Here is a 22623-nt window from a genome sequence, read left to right on the forward strand (position 1 = left end):
AAATTTTTCACAATGAGGGTGGTGAAACACTGGCACAGGTTGCCCAGAGAGGTGGTAGATGCCCCATCCCTGGAAACATCCCAGGTCAAGTTGGACGGGGCTCTGAGCAACCTGATCTAGTTGAAGATATCCCTGCTCATGGCAGGGGGGTTGGACTAGATGACCTTAAAAGGTCCCTTCCAACCCAAACCATTCTATGATTCTATGATTCCTGGCAGTATAGAGAGTGCTTTGTGTATGAGCAGGTCACCAGACAAGAGTAGGTTTTCCTCTAAAACCTGACAATTTCCATCTGCCATTCTGTCTCCATAGCACTCTTTAGCAGCTAGCCATATGTGAGATAACCAGACTGGTCCTTAGTGGGTACAAAGATTTGGGAACGTAATGTCTGATTACGCCCTTTTTTTCTTGAGCTAGGCATATCTTGGTCATTGTGGAGGTTCTGAGCTTTAAAAGCCATTGACATATAGTATAACATAAAGGCTTTTTTAAACAATGTTAAGAGCAGCCACCACCTCCAGTAGCTTCAGGCCCAGGACTTCTTCCTGCCCAGCTGTTGGAGCTCAGCCCAGTGAGTCCGGGGTCTCTGCCCACGCTGAGGGACAGGACTGCTACTTTCCTTTTTGCAGGTTCAACCAGCAGCAAAGCTGAGCATGTATCCCAGACACACACAGAGGACACAGACATGGCCAGTATCGTGGTTTAACCCCAGACAGCAACTAAGCACCATGCAGCCACTCACTCTCCCACAGTGGGATAGCGGAAAGAATCAGAAGGGTAAAAGGGAGAAAACTCATGGTTTGAGATAAAGACAGTTTAATAGGTAAAGCAAAAGCCACACACACAAGCAGAGCAAAACAAGGAATTCATTCACCACTCCCCATGGGCAGGCAGGTGTTCAGCCATCTCCAGGGAAGCAGGGCTCCATCACGCATAATGATTTCTTGGGAAGACAAAACACCATAACTCTGAACGTAACCCACTTCCTTCTTCCTCCCCCAGCTTTATATACTGAGCATGACGTCGTATGGTATGGAATATCTCTTTGGCCAGTTTGGGTCAGCTGTCCTGGCTGTGTCCCCTCCCAGCTTCCTGTGCACCCTCAGCCTTCTCACTGGCAGGCCAGTCTGAGAAACTGAACAGTCCTTGACTGCTTAGCAACAACTGAAAACATCAGTATGTTATGAATGTTATTTTCATCCCAAATCCAAACCACAGCACTATACCAGCTATCAGGAAGAAAATTAACTCTATTTCAGCCAAAACCAGGACAACTGGTGAGGCCTGTAAATGCAATATAAAGACTAAATGCTATCTTTATACACATGAAAAAGAAGTAAACAAACAGATATGCCCTTGTGGGAATGGCAGGGCAACAAGTCCCTGCATGCTGGATGATCAAAGAAGAGTAATAAATAACTCGGATCTAAGACCAGTATAGCGGGATGTTCCTAAAGTGCATAGGGAGTGGATGAGAGGCAAGGGCGGAACACCGTCCAAGGAAAGAATGTAAACAAGACCAGATAGGAAAGCCATCTGGTGGGTGAATGTGATTGTGTGTGTGTGAGAAACAATGCACAAGGAACATCCTGCCCTACTGCATAGTCCAGATCCGTATTTGTATCTTATAAATAGAAAGGCAGAAGAAAAATAAAGCACTTGGTCCTGATCAGAGCTGGAGGCTGAGCGTGACCATTTCGCCGCATGCCCTCACCCAGGAAGGCAGTATTGCTAAAACTGTTACTTGCAGGGAAGCTAAAGGAGTTCTCAGCCTCCGCTTCCCATTGTTCTGTTACATCGTTGGCTATTAGGGTATTCCCATTGGTTCTACAGCACCATTGTTTTCCTTGGCTCCTCCAAGGCAGGAAAGCAAGCACAATGTTGGCTAGCAGCAACCAAGAACATGCCTGTGCTTTGTATATCTGTCCTTCTGTCATACCGCTTCATGCTGAGAGGCTGCTCCTCTTTTGTGAGGCATGCACCTCCCCACCTGACCTGTTGAGAGCTGTAGGCCCTAGTGTAAAGAAGGAGGAGAGAAAGAAGAGTCTCAGTCCCACTGAGGATTGCCATTGTATTAGTCAGCTGCATAGCTCTTTTGACCACATTTCAAGAGATGTGTGAATGTTGGAAAAAGGACCACAAAAGCGACCTGGGGCTGAAAAATTACTGTTTTAGGGGTTCCACCTATTCAGCTTGTAGAAGAGCAGATTGATCTGTGATTCCTTGCATAGGGGCTCTGGCATGTGGAGAGGATGATGTTAGGCTCTTTGACCTTGCTGACAAAAGCATAAGGAAGAGGAAGGTCATTTAAAACCTTCAAGTAATACATTGCTTACAGTCAATGAGGGCCATTGAATACTATTTTATCAAGGAAATTGCTTGTGCATGATAACCTTAATGTGAGGTTCACTCTTTAGTATACTTTAGTAAGAAGTTTCTGAGCCTTTAGGGGTATGTTTGGGGCAGGGAAAAGGGGTCTGGGTGCTGGTCACTTCCAGCCTTCCAACTCCATCGGAGGAGAGATTTGCCTGTGTTGTTTATGGTCACTTCTGCACTAAAGCAACTGAAACAGCAATAAAACTTCCTACTTCAAATGCTTCTCCAGGTGAGAGAGCATATTTTTTCCTCCATGGTATGCAGCTTGGTATCTGGTGTGGGTTCCTCCCTGCTTTCTCCATGGGTTTAGGTGAGCTAGAGCTAGAAATGGGCTAGTTAATGAGTTGAGCTGAGGTGCTGCAGACTTTCTCAGCAGCTGTAAGGACTTAAGGCAGCCCTGCTGAGCTGTACATGCAAATCAGGTTAACGTGCATATAATTATATAGTTAACCTCCTTACAGTTCATTGCAAGATGTATTTACTTAATTTGCATAGACATCTGTAGCCAATAGACTGGTGCAATTACATGGTTATGCAGTTTTTTGCATTTGAATCACAGAATCACAGAATCACAGAATCACTAGGTTGGAAAGGACCTTTAAGATCATCAAGTCCAACCATTAATCCAGAACCACCATGTCCCCTAAACCATGTCCTGAAGCGCCACATCCACACGTTTTTTGAACACTTCCAGGGATGGCGACTCCACCACCTCCCTGGGCAGCCTGTTCCAATGCCTGACCACCCTCTCAGTGAAGAAATTTTTCCTAATATCCAATCTAAACCTCCCCTGGCGCAACTTGAGGCCATTTCCTCTTGTCCTATCACTAGTTACTTGGGAGAAGAGACCAACACCCTCATCGCCACAACCCCCTTTCAGGTAGTTGTAGAGAGCGATAAGGTCTCCCCTCAGCCTCCTCTTCTCCAGACTAAACAACCCCAGTTCCCTCAGCCGCTCCTCATAAGACATGTGCTCCAGACCCCTCACCAGCTTCGTTGCCCTTCTCTGGACACGCTCCAGCACCTCAACATCCTTCTTGTAGTGAGGGGCCCAAAACTGAACACAGTATTCAAGGTGCGGCCTCACCAGTGCCGAGTACAGGGGCACAATCACTTTGTGCCCTTTGCTGTATTTTTAAGTTCAAACGTTAACATGTACTATCTGTGATGTGATTTGGGTTAGCCTCTGTGATGTGATTTGGGTTAGCTTGTGTCGTGGTTTAACCCCAGCTGGCAACTAAGCACCATGCAATCACTAGCTCACTCCCCCACGGTGGGACAGGGGAGAGAATCGGAAGAGTAAAAGTGAGGAAACTTGTGGTTTGAGATAAAGACAGTTTAATAGGTAAAGCAAAAGCCGCGCACGCAAGCAAAGCAAAACAAGGAATTCATTCACCACTCCCCATGGGCAGGCAGGTGTTCAGCCATCTCCAGGGAAGCAGGGCTCCATCATGCGTAATGGTTCCTTGGGAAGACAGACGCCGTAACTCTGAACGTCCCTCCACCCCTTCCTTCTTCTTCGTCCCAGCTTTATATACTGAGCATGACATCATATGGTATGGAATATCTCTTTGGCCAGCCTGGGTCAGCTGTCCCAGCTGTGTCCCCTCCCAGCTTCCCGTGTACCCCCAGCCTTCTTGCCAGCAGGTCAGCATGAGAAGCTGGACTGTCCTTGACTACTTAGCAACAACTCAAAACATGAGCACGTCATCAACAGTTTCTCATCCCAAATCCAAAACACAGCCTCACACTTGCTTCTATGAAGAAAATTAACTCTATCCTGGCTGAAACCAGGACAGTTAGTTAGGGGAGAGAAATAAAACAAACTTGTCAAAGTGCACATAGAAAGCTTTCTACTGTAGCATGTTTTCCTGCATGGGCTGATAGTAACTAAAGCAACCTGCATACATACCCTTTCCTGAGCAACAGGATCTGATTTGATGCATTTGTTGCTCTTGCTGTTGGAGAGCGGCTAGGATCCTGCACCATCCTCCTCTATTGGGGGAAGGAACAGCTAGTTTCCTGCCTGTATCTGCTGTGCCTACCTGAAAAAAAGAGCTCATCCCGTACCCCTTTTCTCGGTGTGTTAGAGGCTGGAGAGAGAAGCTGGTCACGTGCAGGGAGGCGGGATAAGAGAGGAGTAGGCAGGAGCAGGCTCTGTTGGTGATTGCCAGAGTAGGAGGAGAAAGATGGTGGAATTGGAGATAACAGCAGTTGAAGGAAAGGCTTGTTTCCTAGGCTTCCTGTCGTTATTTGTGCTGTCAGTTTCACTGGTGTCATAATTGCTGTCCTGCGTGCTGAGGTAGCCTGCACGGAGTCAAGTCAAGGTATAAGGCGGCTGCTCTCTTTAGGGGTGAACTAGATAGGGGGAGGATTGAACTAGGAATAAGATATATGCGGGGGGAGGAGGGGAGGAATCCCTGTCAGTTACAAATGTATTTGCATGTTGTACTGGTGGTAGTTGATAAGCTTTCCTGAGGAAGGATAGGGCTCATTTGGAGTAACAGTAGGAGAATCTGGATGACTGTACATAGGATCAGTGTATTGTGCTGGGGGTATGTTATAATCTGTGATGTGTAAAAACTGTGTAATGTTGTAGGAGTATACTCATTGCTTCACAGGATTTCTTTTCAGTGAAGGATGCTGCAACTGAAAAAAAAAATGATGCAATGGCAGCTATTAGCATCAGGAGTGCAGTGCTGAGGCAGGTACTTGATGTGTGAATTATGCACCCATGAAAACATGGGAATAGACAACAGTAGGTCATAAGACTCTTAGTGCGTATGAGAGAAATTTGTATCTGCTTTTCAAGTCGTAGTGAAAGATATAAAGATATATTAATGCCCTGGGTCCAGCTGCAAATAGTGGCTTCAACAAATAACTATGTGCACTGGGTTATTTTAATAATATTGAGAGATGCATGGAATATTACTGTACAGAACTACTTATACTCTGCCATAATTTCTTTTATCCCTCCTCTGATTAAAAGGAGAAATGGAGGTCAAGAGGAAACTAACTGCTGAGCAAGCAGAACATGGTTGCAACAGGATAGGGAGTGAAGACATTGTCCTGACGGGGTCCTACTAGATTGCTGGCTTGTGGGAGGGGCTCAAGGGAGAGGAAACCTTCCCGCCCCTATTTGTAAGCTTCCCTTCATCTTTGAGCTGTGGGAGGGAGCTAATCAGCTGTTAGTATGAAATACTAATTTTAGGAAAGGGAGACCTCATGATTCTTCCTGGAGGAGCATTTGTATAGCTTCTGGTGCAATTAGGGTGTGGATTGCTTAAGTTATCTTCCTAGTTGGTGCAGCCATAAATATTTTACCTTTTTTCTGGGACGTTTAGTCTTAACAGACTAAAGCCATTTACTGCAGCTTGTTTCACTATCGTCACATGTAGAGCTGCATTTGTAAAGAGACTGAGGACTTGAGCCTGGGATGAAAATAATTTTTTTTTCTTTCCCTTTTTGTGGCCTTCTTGGGCTGTAGAATTATAGTTTATCTTAACATGCCCTATGGATCTAACTGTCATAGCCACTAAGAAACTAAAGTAGAAAGGCTGGAAGTCATAGATTTTTCCCAAACTCTGTATATTATTAAGGGTGAGCTAATGTGGGTGTGGGGCAGATCACATATGTAGCATTGATTCTTATCTTTACTATGCATTACCTTATGTCAGGTGATAATAATACATCTATATGACAAGGATTTTGATTATTCTTTTTAAACATGATTCACAGGCTCCCAACTACCTTACTCCCTAAAATATTCCAGTCACAGTGGTTTAAATTCTACTGCGTTGCATTCAAAATCTGAACTGACTGTCCTTATCTCTGCAGTGTGTACTTGTCATACTTCCAAAAATGGATTTATATTTTTTTTTACAAATGCTGAAAACAGTAAAGAATGTTTATTTTCTAGGTATTACAATTGTGATATGCAGCTAATAAAAAATGAGGTGCACGTTTACCTTTTTTTGATTAAAAAGGCCCCCAAAAAAGCCCACGACTGTGAGTGCCCAGAAGTCTGCTTACCTGTCACTTTTAATTGCAGTAATTTCTAATGGCGCATGTAGCTCTTCAGTCCAACTAGTTCAAAACAGATTTTTATATTTTTCTGTTTGTTTCAGCTTTTTCTCCAATTCTTACTTTAAGATAGGATATTATAAGATTTTCAGTAATTAACTATGTAAGAATTCAAGATTGTATGCCTGTGTAGTTGTTCAAATCTTGTTCTTGTTAGTTCTAGGGAATCACAGCTGTTTCTTTTAAAAACTATTCCTTACTACTTGTGAGTGACTGCCACCACTTCTAAGGAAAGTTACTGAGTGATTCTGTTCTGTCACTGTATTTGTGTATATTTACACTGAAAAGTTAAGTCTCCAGTAAGTATTAATGCAAGACTGTGGGGAAAACTACAAAAGCAGTAAATCCAGCTTTCTAATACATTTTGAGAAGGATTTTATGTATGACTAATGGGTGAAATTCAAAACAGTTTGTTTGGAAGCCGAAAAGCAGCCTATGTTCATTGGGGGGCGGAGTATGTAATTTGGTTGTGGTGGGGTTTGGGGAGGTTTGTGGTGGTTTGTTTTGGTGGTTTTTTTTTTGTTTTTCTGTTATTTGGGCTTTTTGTGTTTTGTTTTTTTAAGAGGTTTATGAGCTTCAAGGCCAAACCGTTTTACCAAGTAATGGCTGACTGAGGCTAGTTGTATAATATGAATCCTATAATTAATGGTCTAGGTTTATTTGTCCTATTTTTATTTTTAGATGCAGTTCAGTGATATGCTTATCTTGTATTCATTGTCCTCACTTAAAATATCAGTATTGTTTTTCTGACTATTCTATCTTCTAACAGGTACAAGGACAGCCTTTTATAAGGCTATTATAGACAGTGTTCATAGATTGGCTTTTTGGTTTAAAAAAAATTAAAGAATGACGGGGAAAGTAGATTTAGTACAGCTAGTTATCAAGAAAAGATAGCTGTGGTATATTGAAGGGGAGAGATGTCCTGTTTAGAAGTACTCTTTCATGTTTATATTTACTTCAATACGGTATCCATAGGTCCATTTGTTATAGAATATTTCAGTTGGAAGGGACCTACAACAATCATCTAGTCCAACTGCCTGACCACTTCAGGGCTAAACGAAAGTTAAAGCATGTTATTAAGGGCATTGTCCAAATGCCTCTTAGACACTGACGGGCTTGGGGCATTGACCACCTCTCTAGGAAGCCCGTTTCAGTGCTTGACCACCCTCTCTGTAAAGAAATGCTTCCCAATGTCCAGTCTAATCCTCCCCCGGTGCAGCTTTGAACTATTCCCACGTGTCCTGTCGCTGGATCCCAGGGAGAAGAGATCAGCACCTCCCTCTCCACTTCCTCTCATCAGGAAGCTGTAGAGAGCAATGAGATCTCCTCACAGGACATACCTTCCAGCCCTGTCACCAGCTTTATTGCCCTCCTCTGGACACATTCAAGGACCTTCACATCCTTCTTCAGTTGTGGGGCCCAGAACTGAACACAGTACTCAAGGTGAGGCTGCACCAATGTTAAATACAGCGAGATAATCACCTCTTCTGACTGGCTGGTTATACTGTGTTTAATGCACCCCGGGATGTGGTTTGCCCTCTTGGCTGCCAGGGCACAGTGCTGGCTCATATTGAGCCTGCTGTCAACCAGCACCCCCAGATCCCTTTCTGCAGGGCTGCTCTCCAGCCACTCGTCTCCCAATTTATACTTGTATCCAGCATTACTGTGTCCCAGGTGCAGAATCTGGCATTTGTTCTTGTTAAATTTCATGCCTTAGATAATTGCCCAGTGCTCCAGTCTATCCAGATCCCTCTGCAAGGCCTCTTGTCCCTCATCAAGAGAGTCAACAGCACCTCTCAGTTCGGTATCATCAGCAAACTTGTTATCTCCAAATGTGTTGTTAGAAGTTCGTAATTCCTTATATCTTTGGCAAGAATGGGAACATTCTGCGTTTTCTTATTTTGTAGCTCTCCCAATGTATATTTAGATAATAGGAAGTAATGCTTTGGGAGAGATGCTGTGATGCTGAATGTGATGGAGTAGTGATGCCAGAGGTGAAAATTTTGGTGCAGTTGATTGTGCCATTCCTCGCCCTTCCAGGATGGATAAAGTGGGCATCAATTTTCCACGGTAAATATGAAAGTCTTGTTTGCTGTGTGTGGATATTAAACATCCATAATCCTTTTAATTAAGAGAAATCTTGCTGCTAACTTCTAGACTAAGATTTGTGAGAATCTAACCAAAGAAGAGATATTAAAAGGATGATTTATCTCAATGGATTTTAATGGAAAACAGGGTTGGCTTTTTCTTTGTTAGTTTAAGCCATAGACATACAATATTTATTACTTTTAAATTATGAAAAAACAAGCTATAAAAGCCTGCAACATGAGAATTACGTTTGCCTATGAAATTTAGTACTAGAGCAGAGATGAGAGGCGTAAGTATGGAGGCGGGGAATGGAATCTCTTATTCCCCTTCCCTTCCCTGTTGTAGTTTAACCCCAGCTGGCAACTAAGCACCACACAGCGCTTGCTCACTCGCCCCCTGGTGGGATGGGGGAGAGAATCAGAAAAATGAAAGGGAGAAAACTCATGGGTTGAGATAAAGACAGTTTAATCTTAGAATAGTTTGGGTTGGAAGGGACCTTTAAAGGTCATCTAGTCCACCCCCCCGTTGCTATAAGCAGGGACATCTTCAACTAGACCAGGTTGCTCAGAGCCCCATCCAACCTGACCTTGACTGTTTCAAGGGATGGGGCACCTACCTCCTCTCTGGGCAACCTGTTCCAGTGTTTCAACACCCTCATTGTGAAAAATTTCTTCCTTATATCTAGTCGAAATCTGCCCTCTTACTTTTAAAACTGTTGTCCCTTCTCCTGTCGCAGCAGGCCCTGCTAAAAAGTCTGTCACCATCTTTCGTATAAGCCCCCTTTATGTACTGAAAGGCTGCAATAAGGTCTCCCCAGAACCATCTCTTGTCCAGGCTGAACAACTCCAGCTCTCTCAGCCTTTCCTCATAGGAGAGGTGTTCCAGCCCTCTGATCATTTTTGTGGCCCTTCTAAAAACAATCAACAGGTTGAGATGATAATAATAGGGTCATCAAAGTCTATTTGCAAGGTTGTAGATTGTACTTCTGTTGACATTTGATCAAAGGAAGTTCATCCAAATCACCCAGCTCTGCTATGATAGGTGTTACACTCTGCGTTGGGTCTGAAGATGGTGTGACCCTTTTACACTGGGAAGTGTAGATCCAGTTGAGCAGCCATTAACGTAGACCCAGTCTCCTGGTTTCAAGGAGTGACAAACTTCAGTTGTGGGTTCTGTATGTGGAAAGTCCTTAAACATTTCATCAATACCTGACAATATTTTAGAAGAGCATTATCTGTTAGTTTTAAGTTTGACTGTATGGGAGTTCAGAGTACTGTGTAAGGCAGTCACATGGGTCTGCCCATTAAAATCTTGTGAGGTGACAGGCCCTATTTTCTATTCACAATGCTTCTCATATACATCAGTGGGAGAGGTAACACATCCAGATATTTCAGGCTAGTTTCGGCACAAATTTTTGCCAATTTGGTTTTAAAATTGGGAGTTTTTCCTCTCTACAGCCACACTGGATTGGGGGTGATAGGCAAAATGATGTTTTGGTTCTATTTGTAGGGCTGCACGAATTTTCTGCATTACTTGTCCAATAAAATGGATCCCCTTATTGCTATCTAGTATTAGGGGAATACTAAACCCAGGAATTAGTTCTCTCAGCAATTTTTTTGCAACAGTTGTTTTATCTGCATGTTTATGAGGACAGGCCTCCATCCTGAGAACATATCTAAAATGACAAGGACATACTCAAAATTACAGCATTTAGGCATTTGAATAAGTCAATTTGCAAATTTACAAATGGTCCCCACAGTTTAGGGTGTGCGGCTATATTTGTCTTCTCTTTCTGTCTTATTTTGTTGAAAAGTTGTTCTCGTGGTTTAGCCCCAGCTGGCAACTAAGCACCACGCAGCCGCTCGCTCACTCTCCCTCCCACAGTGGGACGGGGGTGAGAATTAGGAAAAACCTCGTGGGTTGAGATAAACACGGTTTAATAGGACAGAAAGAAAGAAGGGAACAATAATGATAATACCAACAAAGGAATGTACAAGAACAAGTGATACCCAATACAGAAATTGCTCACCACCCCGTGATTGACAGCCCGTCCCCGAGCAGCAATTTCCGCCCCCCGGCCAACTCCAGTTTATGTACTGGGCATGACGTCGGATGGTAGGGAATATCTCTTTGGCCAGTCTGGGTCAGCTGTCCCGGCTGTGTCCCCTCCCAGCTTCCCGTGCACCCCCAGCCTGCTTGCTGGCAGGCCAGCACAAGAAGCTGGACTGTCCTTGACTGCTCAGCAGCAACCCAAAACATCAGCACATTATCAACAGTTTCTCATCCCAAATCCAAAACACAGTCTCACACTAGCTTCTGTGAAGAAAACCAGCTCTATCCTGGCTGAAACCAGGACAGTTGTTCTAACAACATGAATATTCAAGAATTTGAACAGTACTCTTTGTTAGCAAGCTTCAGTCATTTACACCTTAATTTCTGATAAAATGAAAGCCCCTTCCTGATTGTTCAAGCTATAGAACTATTCGATTAAATAAAAATATGTATGTATTATACAAATCTTAAATTTATGTGGACTACTTAAAAGAAAATGAAATAATATTTCAAGTTCTTTAATTTTCCTTTTTCACTATTACCTGTATCTTCAGATATACCAACATTTTAATGATGTAGTCATTAGCTCAGTGACTTCACTAAAGCATTCTATTGCTTCCATCCCATTCCAGAATCATAGAATCATTGGGTTGGAAGGGACCTTTAAAGGTCATCTAGTCCAACCCTCTGCAGTGAGCAGGGATATCTTCAACTAAATCAGGTTGCTCAGAGCCCCGTCCAACTTGACCTGGGATGTTTCCAGGGATGGGGCATCTACCACCTCTCTGGGCAACCTGTGCCAGTGTTTCACCACCCTCATTGTGAAAAATTTATTCCTTATATCTAGTCTGAATCTGCCCTCTTTTAGTTTAAAACTATTACCTCTTGTCCGATTGCAACAGGCCCTGCTAAAAAGTCTGTCCCCATCTTTCTTATAAGCCCCCTTTAAGTAATGGAAGGCTGCAAGAAGGTCTCCCCAGAGCCTTCTCCAGGCTGAACAACCTCAACTCTCTCAGCCTTTCTTCATAGGAGAGGTGTTCCAGCCCTCTGATCATTTTTGTGGCCCTCCTCTGGATCCTTTCCAACAGGTCCATGTCTTTCCTGTGCTGAGGGCTCCAGAGCTGGACGCAGTGCTCCAGGTGGGGTCTCACCAGAGCAAAGTAGAGGGGCAGAATCACCTCCCTCGACCTGCTGTCTATGCTTCTTTGGATGCAGCCCGGGATACAGTTGGCCTTCTGGGCTGCAAGCGCACATTGCCAGCTCACATCCAGCTTTTCATCCACCAATGTATCCCCCAAGTCTTTCTTGTCAGGGATGCTCTCAAACAGTTCAGCAGCCAGTCTGTATTGATACCGGGGATTGCCCTGACCCAGGTGCAGGACCCTGCACTTGACCTTGGTGAACCTCATGAGGTTCACATGGGCCCATTCCTCGATCTTGTCCAGGTCCCTCTGGATGGCATCCTGTCCCTCAGGTGTGTCAACCACACCACTCAGCTTGGTGTCATCTGCAAACTTGCTGAGGGTGCACTCGATCCCACTGTCTATGGCATTGGTGGAGATATTAAACAGAACTGGTCTAATATTCTGATTCATCCATCAAGGTTTGAGTGCAGAGCTAGTAGTGCTTAGGGAGTGCTTTCTTTTAAGTGTCTGATTATTGGAACAAAGCTGCTGTTCTGGGTAATTAATGTGAGAGTATGACATCTTTCAGAGGGGTGTTGTGTCTTTATTTACACTCAAATGACCTCTCTTGCTTATTTTTTTATCCCATTTATTGCATCTTATGTAACGTGGTGTGTGTTTTTTTTGATTTTTGAGATGAAGCTTTTTTCTGTCCTTTTTGTGAAAGCCTAGAACGAATAATCAGAAAGACCTTGTATCAGCTTCATGGTAATGTTACTTAGAGAAGAAAATTTCATTTTTCACTTGACTTCCAGCTATAAAGGCAGTGGTCTTATTAAAGACCAAATGTTTGTTAAGTAGTTAAATGAATGTATGTGATTTAAAAGCTTATTTTCCACTGAAGTTCACTTAAACCCCAGTAACTTAAGTGTTACTCAGTTCCACAGTTTCATAAGTTAACCTCCATACACCCTTAGGAATAAATTTTTTAAAGAAATGGGGAAAAAAATTTTCTTTGCAAAATTAAAAAGTGAAATTATATTGGAATGATTAGGGAAGGGACAATCAGAAATGGATGTTTTCTGAAAAATGTAACTTTTCTGAGTGTAGGGTGTGGGGGGGTTCGGGTTTTGGTTTTGGTTTTGTGGGTTGTTTTTTTAACATGTTTAGGATTTAGAACCAAAACTGTTTTATTTTTGAAACTTCCATTTTGGAAAAGGAAAATGTTGAGGCCATCAAATGGTCTATAACAATATTTTAAATAGTTTGTATCTTTTTAATTTTTCAGAGCTGTACTGGTCAGTAATGGTGTCCATCTCTTGTCTGCTAGCATTTTGAAATTGATCTTGCATTATAGGACTTCAAAATTTGGTCGTGTTTTTTTGATGTTGTCTCATCTTTGACTGTATATTGTGGCATTTGATAGTTTATTTGAGTTGAGGTATAGTCTTCGTGCAGTTGAATTTTTACTTCTTCCCTGTATTGGGTTTACGTGGCAAGGTGGAGGGAGGGGGCTCTGAAGGGGAAATTCAAATTGTAACTGCTCAGCAGTGGTGATTTGTGTCCGAGGAATGATCTGGCATGGAGAGCAAGAAGGCCCAACTGCAAGAAGGGGTTAAACTGTCTGGAAGCAGGAATGCCAGAGACAGAACGATTCCCTGTAAGGGAGTGTAGTTTTCCTTGGTAATCGAGATAAGAAACAGCCACAGCATTGTCTTCTAGCCATCCTGGAATGGGAGGGATCACTCCGGGGCCACCTTTGGGCAGCAGAGCTGGTGCTGGGGATGGACCCAGGGCCAGGCTGAGGTGCCCCATGCAACCACTCAGGGGACATGATGCATCTTTGCAGACCCCTTGTAGAACCACTTATGGCAATAGGACTCTGTCCAGTTCATTGTCCATTAATATTTTTAAATATATATTGAAGCACAAATGTGTTTGATTCGCTTTAAGGGATACAATAAAAATTCCCTAACAAACACCTTTGTGAGAAGAGGCCAGAGGCTGCCCGGTGACAGTCACAGCCAATTTATCCAGCTTGGCAACAGACCCTCTGTAGGCCAAAGCTGAGCCAATAAATGAAGCTGACTGTGCCTTTGTGAAAACATATTTAAGAAAGGGCAAAACATTGCACAGCAGAGTGAGGAGTGAGGAAAAAATGTGAGAAACACCAAGGTCAGAGAAGAAGGAGGGGGAGGAGGTGCCCAGGTGCTGATTCCCCTGAATCCTGTGGAAGTTTTAGAAGAGATCATGGTAAAGCAGATATTTCCCTGCAGCCTGTAAAGGAGACCACTCCAGAGCAGATATCCACACTGCAGTCCATGGAAGACCCTATGCTGGAGCAGGTGGATATTTCCTGAAGGACCTGCAGCCCATGGAGAGCCTTTGCTGGAGCAGGGAAAAAGTGTGAGGAGGAAGGAGAGGTGGAGAGAAACTATTATGGACTGACCTAAATTCCCTGTTCCCCATCCCCCCTGTGTTGCTCGCTGAGGGTATGGGGAAATAGAGGAGTCAGGAATGAAGGAGTGAAGTTGAGCCTGGGAAAAAGGGGTGGGGAGAAGATAGTGTTTTAATTTGTCTTTGTTTCTCACCATCCAAATCTATTTTAATTGGCAAAAATTAAATTAATCTTCCTCAAGTTTGTTTTTCCTGTGACAGTAATTGGTAAGTGATCTTCCTGTCTTTATCTCGACCCATGAGCTTTTCCATCTTATTTTCTCCCCCCCTCCTGTTGAGGAAGGGGACTGAGAGTGTGGCTGGATGGGGGTCTGGAAGCTAGCCAAGGTAAACCCACCACAGTCCATAACTTGATGTTGTTCAGTTAAAGATATGTGGCAGGATATAAATGATAAAGATTTCAGAAAATTTGTCATTCTGTGTGGCTGTGTGTAACTTCATTTCTCTCTACTACTACCCCTTCTCTGTGAGTGAGCCACTGGCTCTTACCTAGATGTCATTGATGCTTTGAGTGCAACTGATTGAAAGGAGGATTTTTAAATAACATTCTGTTTGGACCTAATTCTTTGTCTCTGTAAATCAAAGGGAATTTTACCACAAACTTCAATGCAAACAATGAATTCTTCTTGGAATAGATTTTTCTAAACCCTAATATACATTATCATCTTCACTTTTCTTTTTGTTTAATCCATGCTTAAGATTTAAAATTCTTCAATGCTATTGTTCTTTATAGTGTTTCCTTAAATGATATAGCTCTAGTAATCTGTTTTATAGGGGTTTCTCATTATTTATAATGCACATTATAAGAAATCTTCAATTTCTTCGAAATCTTGGATGAAAGACATTACCCTGTCACTGGAAGGTTCTTATTCACATACTTTCACTTTTTCAGTTAAAAGATACCCCCCCAAATTTTCTAATACTTCTTTTTATGCAGGTCTAAATCCATGAGCTACTTCTGTTTGTTTTTTGTTTATATGAAGTCCTAGAAAGCTCAGTCAGTTTTGTGTATGGTATCTTTACCTGTTCAATAATGCTTTTATGATTTCTTAATTAGTATTTTGTATCTATGTATTATGTCCTAGGTTTGTTTTGGTTTGGTTGGTTTGTTTTTGAGAAAGGTGGGAAAGGTATGTATTAGAGGCTAAGCATAGCATGTTCGATTTATGCAAGTTATGTATGTGGTGTTTGGTCTGTCTGGAGCCTGGGCCAAGATTTCCTTTTCCTCTCTTTTAAGGACTTAGTTTTAAAGACTAAAACAATGGGTATGGCACAGAGAAGGTGAAACACTTGCTGAAATGGAAGCTACACTTGCTGGGGGTTCCTATAGAGCTGTAGCACAAATAACTCCTAGCGGTCCTCTCCTGCCTGTCAGGAACTCTGATGGACAGCAGCTGAAATCACTATTGCTTTTTCTCTGTAGGAGTAAAAAAACCCACCACCAACAACAAAACAAACCCCCAAAAAAACCTAATTTAAAAACCCAACAACCATTTCTGTGGCTTTGCACAGAGCTTGTTTAGTGCAGCAGTGTAATTTAAGACTCTGTCCTAGGGTGGTTTCAAGGATTTCCGAGAAGGGTAGACACATATACACAGACTACAAGGAAAAAGCAGTAAGCATTTTATTAACTACAAGCATGCGTTACACTAAGCGTATCTTGCAAAGCAATTGTCTTACCGACCCGAGGACTGTGAGGAAGGTGGCCCATCTGTACATTCTTGAGTTGTCCTGCGCCGCGCACTCAGCCCAGCAGTCGGTAGGTGCCAGCTTTATGTGGGCGTCCCCACGGAGGCAACGGTGGCCTTGCTGTACACCGGTCCCCCTGCTCTTCAGGAAACCCCGGTATTTATACATTTGCAGAGGAGCGGGTTTCGACATACGTGACCAGTGAGTGCCGAAACACGCCTCTGTTGCTGACTCTCAGCATAGGGAGCCTATGGCGTATGCGCCCGCTGGTCAGGCGCGCTGCACACACCATAGCCATCCCATCTATTGGTTCGTAGGCTCTGTACACACGGCATATTATCAATCATGCTTAAGCCAATAGCAAGGTGTTGCAAGGATTCCTCCCTCCACATCCTCCCCTAGTATTGTTCAACTTTCTTATCTCTGTGGGAAACCGTCTGGTTTCTCTCACCCGGCCTGTTATCTACTTCTCACCCAGCTATCTGTTTTTTCTCTGTGCTAACTGCGGTGTTCTCACGGATCAAAAGTCCATCTTTTAACCCCTCTGCTGCAGTTTTCTCACTGTCTGCTTCTCACTCAGTGTCCAACTACGGACCAAAATTCCATCTTTTAACCTCTCCGTATACATGCCACCGCGTGGTCCGTGGTTGGAACACAATGATATTCTACTATTCTTCTCACAGGCCAAAAGTCCACCTTTTTAACCCCTCTGCTGCGGTTTTCTCAGCTATCTACTTCTTACCCAGGGTCCAACTACGGACCAAAATCCCATCTTTTAACCCCTCCATATACAGACTCTCTGCCTGAGTTCACTAAGTTTGATTCAAGTTCTATTACATGTGTTGATTTTTAAATTATTAATGTATCTGAAATATTTTATAGCATCTTTTTATAGCATCATTTTATATATCAAAATATATCATAGATATATATCATAATTATAATTGTTGGCAGACCTCTGTTGTAATTATGTCATCATGTGAGATTTTTTTACTCTGAGCAGAACGCATTTGGTAAAACTAAAATGTATCACTAGTCTCAATGTGGCAAGGGTCACAGTTATGAATATTTGTAATGTCTATTCCCTGTTTTAGGAAAGGCATTTGGGGCAGAAGTAATTTTGCATAATTTCAGATATATTTCATGAAGATGTCTATACTGGAGCTAGCTATCTTATGCTTCTCTAGGGAAGAGAAACGGGCACTTTGCATTGCACCCTAAAAGTGTATTTTTCTCTCCATTGACTAAAAGGTGCCCTAGGATGAGGATCTCGGTTGAAGATATCATGTTGGAAATGTCTAGTCTGCAAAGGTATCATATATCTGACCAATTGCAGACTACTGCAATGGGATAAAATCTCTTTGTCATTTTACACTGCCACATCCTACCACAATATCTCTACCACAGTTGAGCCCCTGGTGTAAATTAGTTGCTTTGATGTGCATCTTGTCTGCATTGTCTAGATGTCTGTCCAGTCCATAGAAGCACCTCTTGGACTGGTCTGAGATAGTGCATTCTTTCCCAGAGAATTTGTCCATAAAACTGTAAACTGCAGTTCTCAAAGGAATTGTGGTCCCATCTCTGAACGAATGGTGCTGGTAGAAATCAATTTGCATTGGAAGGTCACGCTGTTGTGCTGGTTGTCCTCTGACTTCAGAGCTGATGAAGCCAAAACTTTGTTGAAGAAGCAAGGGTGCCTTTTGCTACTCTGGGTTTGTTTGTTGACTCCACATTGTGGGGCTTATTTGTTTGACTGTTTTGTTTGTGGTTGTGTTTGTTGTTTTTTTTTAATAACATCACTCTCTTAATTTCTTTCCAGTCTTGGTAGACAAAATGTCTATAGAATAAGTGGCCTACACACCAGAACTTTCCATGAACCATTCAGTCATACTGTTTGAGGCAAAGGTGAATGAAGAGCCAGCAAATGAAGATATGAATGAATCAGTGGAAGCTGACTTGGAGCACTCGCAAGTAGAAGAGGAACGACAGTCTGTGATCTGCTATTCAAGGCACAGAAACAGCAACCAAGGGGTACCATCTGGGCAGAAAGAGGAAGGTATGCTAGCTCGATCAGCCAGCACTGAGAGTGATTTCCACAATCACATGGACATGGTGGAAGGGAATGTTATAGCCACAGCAGAGGATGGCTATGATGTAGATATAGTACAGGAAAATGAGGATGAGAGTACATATGCAGTGCAGTACAGGCCTGAGTCTGAGGAGTATGCAGAAAATGCTGAAGCAGAGCGCACTGAGGCTGTTCATAATCGAACAGTGCCTGATCATGTACATTTCCATTCCATTGAACATGAGGAAGCAATGAATGCAGCGTACTCAGGTTATGTCTACGCTCATCAGCCCCTCCACCAAGGAGAGGATGAGCGGTATGCTGAACCCTATGCTGACTATAGGCAGCAGGAGCATGTGTATGAGGAGATAGGGGATGTGCTGGACCTTGATGTTAGGGAGGGGCTTCACCTCTATGAGTGGGAAAGGGAGGAAGCTGACAACTATCGCAAGGAAGCTCTTGGTGCCCGCCTTCACCATTATGATGAACGATCTGATGGAGAGTCGGACAGCCCTGAGAAAGAGGCAGAGTTTGCTCCATATCCAAGAATGAACAGCTATGAACAAGAGGAAGATATTGATCAGATTGTGGCAGAGGTGAAACAGAGTATGAGCTCTCAGAGCTTGGGCAAGGCTGCTGAAGACATGCTAGAGGCAGAGCAGAGCTTAGAGCATGCACATACTCTCCCTGGCAGGGGGCACAAAAGCAATGGTCAACTGTCAGCTGGCTCTAGGGCCACAGCCAACTCAGGAGAGTCAGTACAGAGGTGCAGAAAGGAAAAAAGGGATGCAATATCACTGGCCATCAAAGATATTAAAGAAGCTATTGAGGAAGTGAAGACAAGGACTGTTCGTTCTCCTTATACCCCTGATGAACCAAAAGAACCTATTTGGGTGATGAGGCAGGACATTAGCCCAACCAGGGACTGTGATGATCAGAGGCCACTAGATGGACATGTAAGTATACAGAGCTATAGGCTCACATGTTACAATTAAAGGAACAGGGACCATATAATACACATTACAGTGAAATTGAGAGGGTTATACTCTTCTGTGACTCATTTTATTCCTCAGTAAAGTATGTAATGCTGTATCTATTTGTTGTGGTTTAACCCCAGCCAGCAACTAAGCACCACACAGCCGCTTGCTCACTCCCTCCTGATGGGATGGAAGGGAGAATCAGAAGGGTAAAAGGGAGAAAACGCATGGGTTGAGATAAAGACAGTTTAATAGGTAAAGCAAAAGCTGCACATGCAAGCAAAGCAAAACAAGGAATTCATTCACTGCTTCCCATCGGCAGGCACGTGTTCAGCCATCTCCAGGGAAGCAGGGCTCCATCATGCGTAATGGTTACTTGGGAAGACAAAATGCCATAACTCCGAACGTCCCCCACTTCCTTCTTCTTCCCCCAGCTTTATATGCTGAACATGACATCATATGGTATGGAATATCCCTTAGGTGAGTTGGGGTCAGCTGTCCCAGCTGTGTCCCCTCCCAGCTTCTTGTGCACCCCCAGCTTTCTCGCTGGTGGGGTGGGGTGAGAAGCAGAAAAGGCCTTGACTCTGTGTAAGCACTGCTCAGCAATAACTAAAACATCTCTATATTATCAACAGTTTTCAGCACAAATCCAAAACAGAGCCTCATACTAGCTACTGTGAAGAAAATTAACTTTGTCCCAGCCAAAACCAGCACACACTTTTAAATTTTTACTCAAAAGGATGCATAAGGCGTATACATATATGTTGTCAGCGCACCAAATTTTCCTTTATGAAACACTGCTGACTTCATTAGAGTTGTACTAGAGATGAACTTGACATAGAAAGTTCTATTGACTTTTTTCTTGAAACAAGTGCTACTACATTTTATTTTCCATCCACTGGACAATTAGAATAACTACCAAATAATTTACCTTACGGTATAGAACCTTGTGTATTCCTGTTAATTCTGGACTTGTCAGTTTTGTTTTCTGTCAAATAATAATGCTAACAGTTTCTATGAAAAACTTGTGAATATTATTCACTATTTCTATATCACAGATGCAGATCTGAAAAGATTCAGGCTCCTTATCTGCTTACAGTCTCTAGAGATTTGCTATGAATCCTATTATATTATATTATATTTCACTTCAAAATGACCTACAACGATCATCTAGTCCAACTGCCTGATCACTTCAGGGCTGACTAAAAGTTAAAGCGTGTTGTTAAGGGCATTGTCCAAATGCCTCTTAAACACTGACAGGCATGGGGCATTGACCTCACAGAATCACTAAGGTTGGAAAGGACCTTCAAGATCATCAAGTCCAACCATTAATCCAGCACCACCATGTTCCCTAAACCATGTCTTGAAGCGCCACATCCACACGTTTTTTGAACACTTCCAGAGATGGCGACTCCACCACCTCCCTGGGCAGCCTGTTCCAATGCCTGACCACCCTCTCGGTGAAGAAATTTTTCCTAATATCCAATCTAAACCTCCCCTGGCACAACTTGAGGCCATTTCCTCTCGCCCTATCGCTGGTTACTTGGGAGAAGAGACCAGCGCCCTCGTCACCACAACCCCCTTTCAGGTAGTTGTAGAAAGTGATAAGGTCTCCCCTCAGCCTCCTCTTATCCAGACTAAACAACCCCAGTTCCCTCAGCCGCTCCTTGTAAGACTTGTGCTCCAGACCCCTCACCAGCTTTGTTGCCCTTCTCTGGACACACTCCAGCACCTCAGCATCCTTCTTGTAGTGAGGGGCTCAAAAGTGAACATAGGATTCAAGGTGCGGCCTCACCAGTGCCGAGTACAGGGGCACGATCACTTCCCTACTCCTGCTGGCCACACTATTCCTGATACAGGCCAGGACACTGTTGGCCTTCTTGGTCACCTGGGCACACTGCTGGCTCATATTCAGCCGGCTGTCAACCAGCACCCCCAGGTCCTTTTCCGCCGGGCAGCTCTCCAGCCACTCCTCCCCAAGCCTGTAGCGTTGCATGGGGTTGTTGTGGCCGAAGTGCAGGACCCTGCACTTGGCCTTATTAAACCTCATACAGTTGACCTCCGCCCATCAATCCAGCCTGTCCGGATCCCTCTGCAGAGCCCTCCTACCCTCCAGCAGATCAACACTCCCACCCAACTTGGTGTCATCTGCAAACTTACTGAGGGAGCACTCAATCCCCTCATCCAGGCCATCAATAAAGATATTGAACAAGACCGGCCCCAGAACCGAGCCCTGGGGAACACTGCTTGTGACCGGCCGCCAGCCGGATTTAACGCCGTTCACCACAACTCTCTGGGCTCGGCCATCCAGCCAATTCCTCACCCAGCGAAGAGTAAACCTGTCCAAGCCACAAGCCGCCAGTTTCTCCAGGAGAATGCTGTGGGAGACGCTGTCAAAGGCTTTACTAAAGTCCAGGTAGACAACATCCACAGCCTTTCCCTCATCCAATAGGCAGGTCACCTGGTCATAGAAGGAGATCAGGTTGGTCAAGCAGGACCTGCCTTTCATGAACCCGTACTGGCTGGGCCTGATCCCTTGGTTGTCCTGCAGGTGCCCTATGAGCGCTCTCAAGATCAACCGCTCCATGATCTTCCCCGGTACAGAGGACAGGCTGACAGGCCTGTAGTTCCCAGGATCCTCCTTCCGGCCTTTCTTGTTGAAGGGCGTCACAATGGCAAGCCTCCAGTCTTCTGGGACCTCCCCTGTTAACCAGGACTGCTGATAAATGATGGAGAGTGGCTTGGCAAGCTCCTCCGCCAGCTCTCTCAGTACTCTCGGGTGGATCCCATGAGGCCCCATAGACTTGTGGGTGTCCAGGTGGCATAGCATGTCCTTGACTGCTTCCTCCTGGATTATGAGGAGTACATTGTGCTCTCCATCCCCATCTTCCAGCTCAGGGGGCTGAATACCCTGTGGATACCTGGACTGGCTATTAAAGACTGCGGCAAAGAAGGCATTAAGTACCTCAGCCTTGTCCTCGTCCTTGGAGACAATGTTCCCCGCCATATCCAGTAAGGGATGGAGATTCTCCTCGCCTCTCTTTTTGTTGTTAATATATTTGTAAAAACATTTTTTATTATCCTTTACGACTGTGGCCAGACTGAGCTCTAGCTGGGCTTTCGCCTTTCTAATTTTGTCCCTGCTTGACCTAACGAGATCCTTGTACTCTTCGTGAGTTGCCTGCCCCTTCTTCCAGAGGTGATAAACTCTCCTCTTTTCCCTGAGCCCCAGCAAAATCTCCCTGTTCAGCCAGGCTGGTCACCTTCCCCGCCAGCTCTTCTTACAGCACATGGGGACCACCTGCTCCTGCGCCTTTAAGAGTTCCTTCTTGAAGACTGTCCAGCCTTCCTGGACCCCTTTGTCCTTCAGGACTGTCTCCCAGGGGACTCTCTCAACCAGTGACCTGAACAGGCCAAAGTCTGCCCTCCGGAAGTCCATGGTAGCAGTTTTGCTGACCCCTCTCCTTACTTCCCTCACAACCGAGAATTCTATCACATCGTGGTCGCTAAGCCCAAGACGGCCTCCAACCACCACATCTCTCACCAGTCCTTCTCTGTTTGTAAACAGCAGGTCCAGCACGGCACCTTCCCTGGTGGGCTCACTCACCAGCTGTGTCAGGAAGTTATCCTCCACACACTCCAGGAACCTCCCAGATTGTTTCCTCTCTGCCGTGTTATACTTCCAGCAGATGTCTGGTAGGTTGAAGTC

General features: G+C 44.2%; 1 protein-coding gene across 1 annotated transcript in view; it reads left to right on the plus strand.

Annotated features, from left to right (window-relative positions):
• Nucleotides 1-17741: 17741 nt before the first annotated feature.
• LOC309415173 (amyloid-beta A4 precursor protein-binding family A member 1-like) overlaps nt 17742-22623 on the plus strand; it is a gene marked incomplete at both ends in the record, with an annotated part of 103541 nt that continues 98659 nt past the window's right edge. The window contains one exon of the mRNA XM_082012613.1: nt 17742-18893. Within this exon, the coding sequence (XP_081868739.1) occupies nt 17742-18893 (1152 nt within the window). The remainder of the gene's footprint in view (nt 18894-22623) is intronic.

The sequence above is a fragment of the Phaethon aethereus genome, assembly GCF_964289735.1.
Source record: "Phaethon aethereus genome assembly, chromosome: W".
NCBI classification, from domain to species: domain Eukaryota; kingdom Metazoa; phylum Chordata; class Aves; order Phaethontiformes; family Phaethontidae; genus Phaethon; species Phaethon aethereus.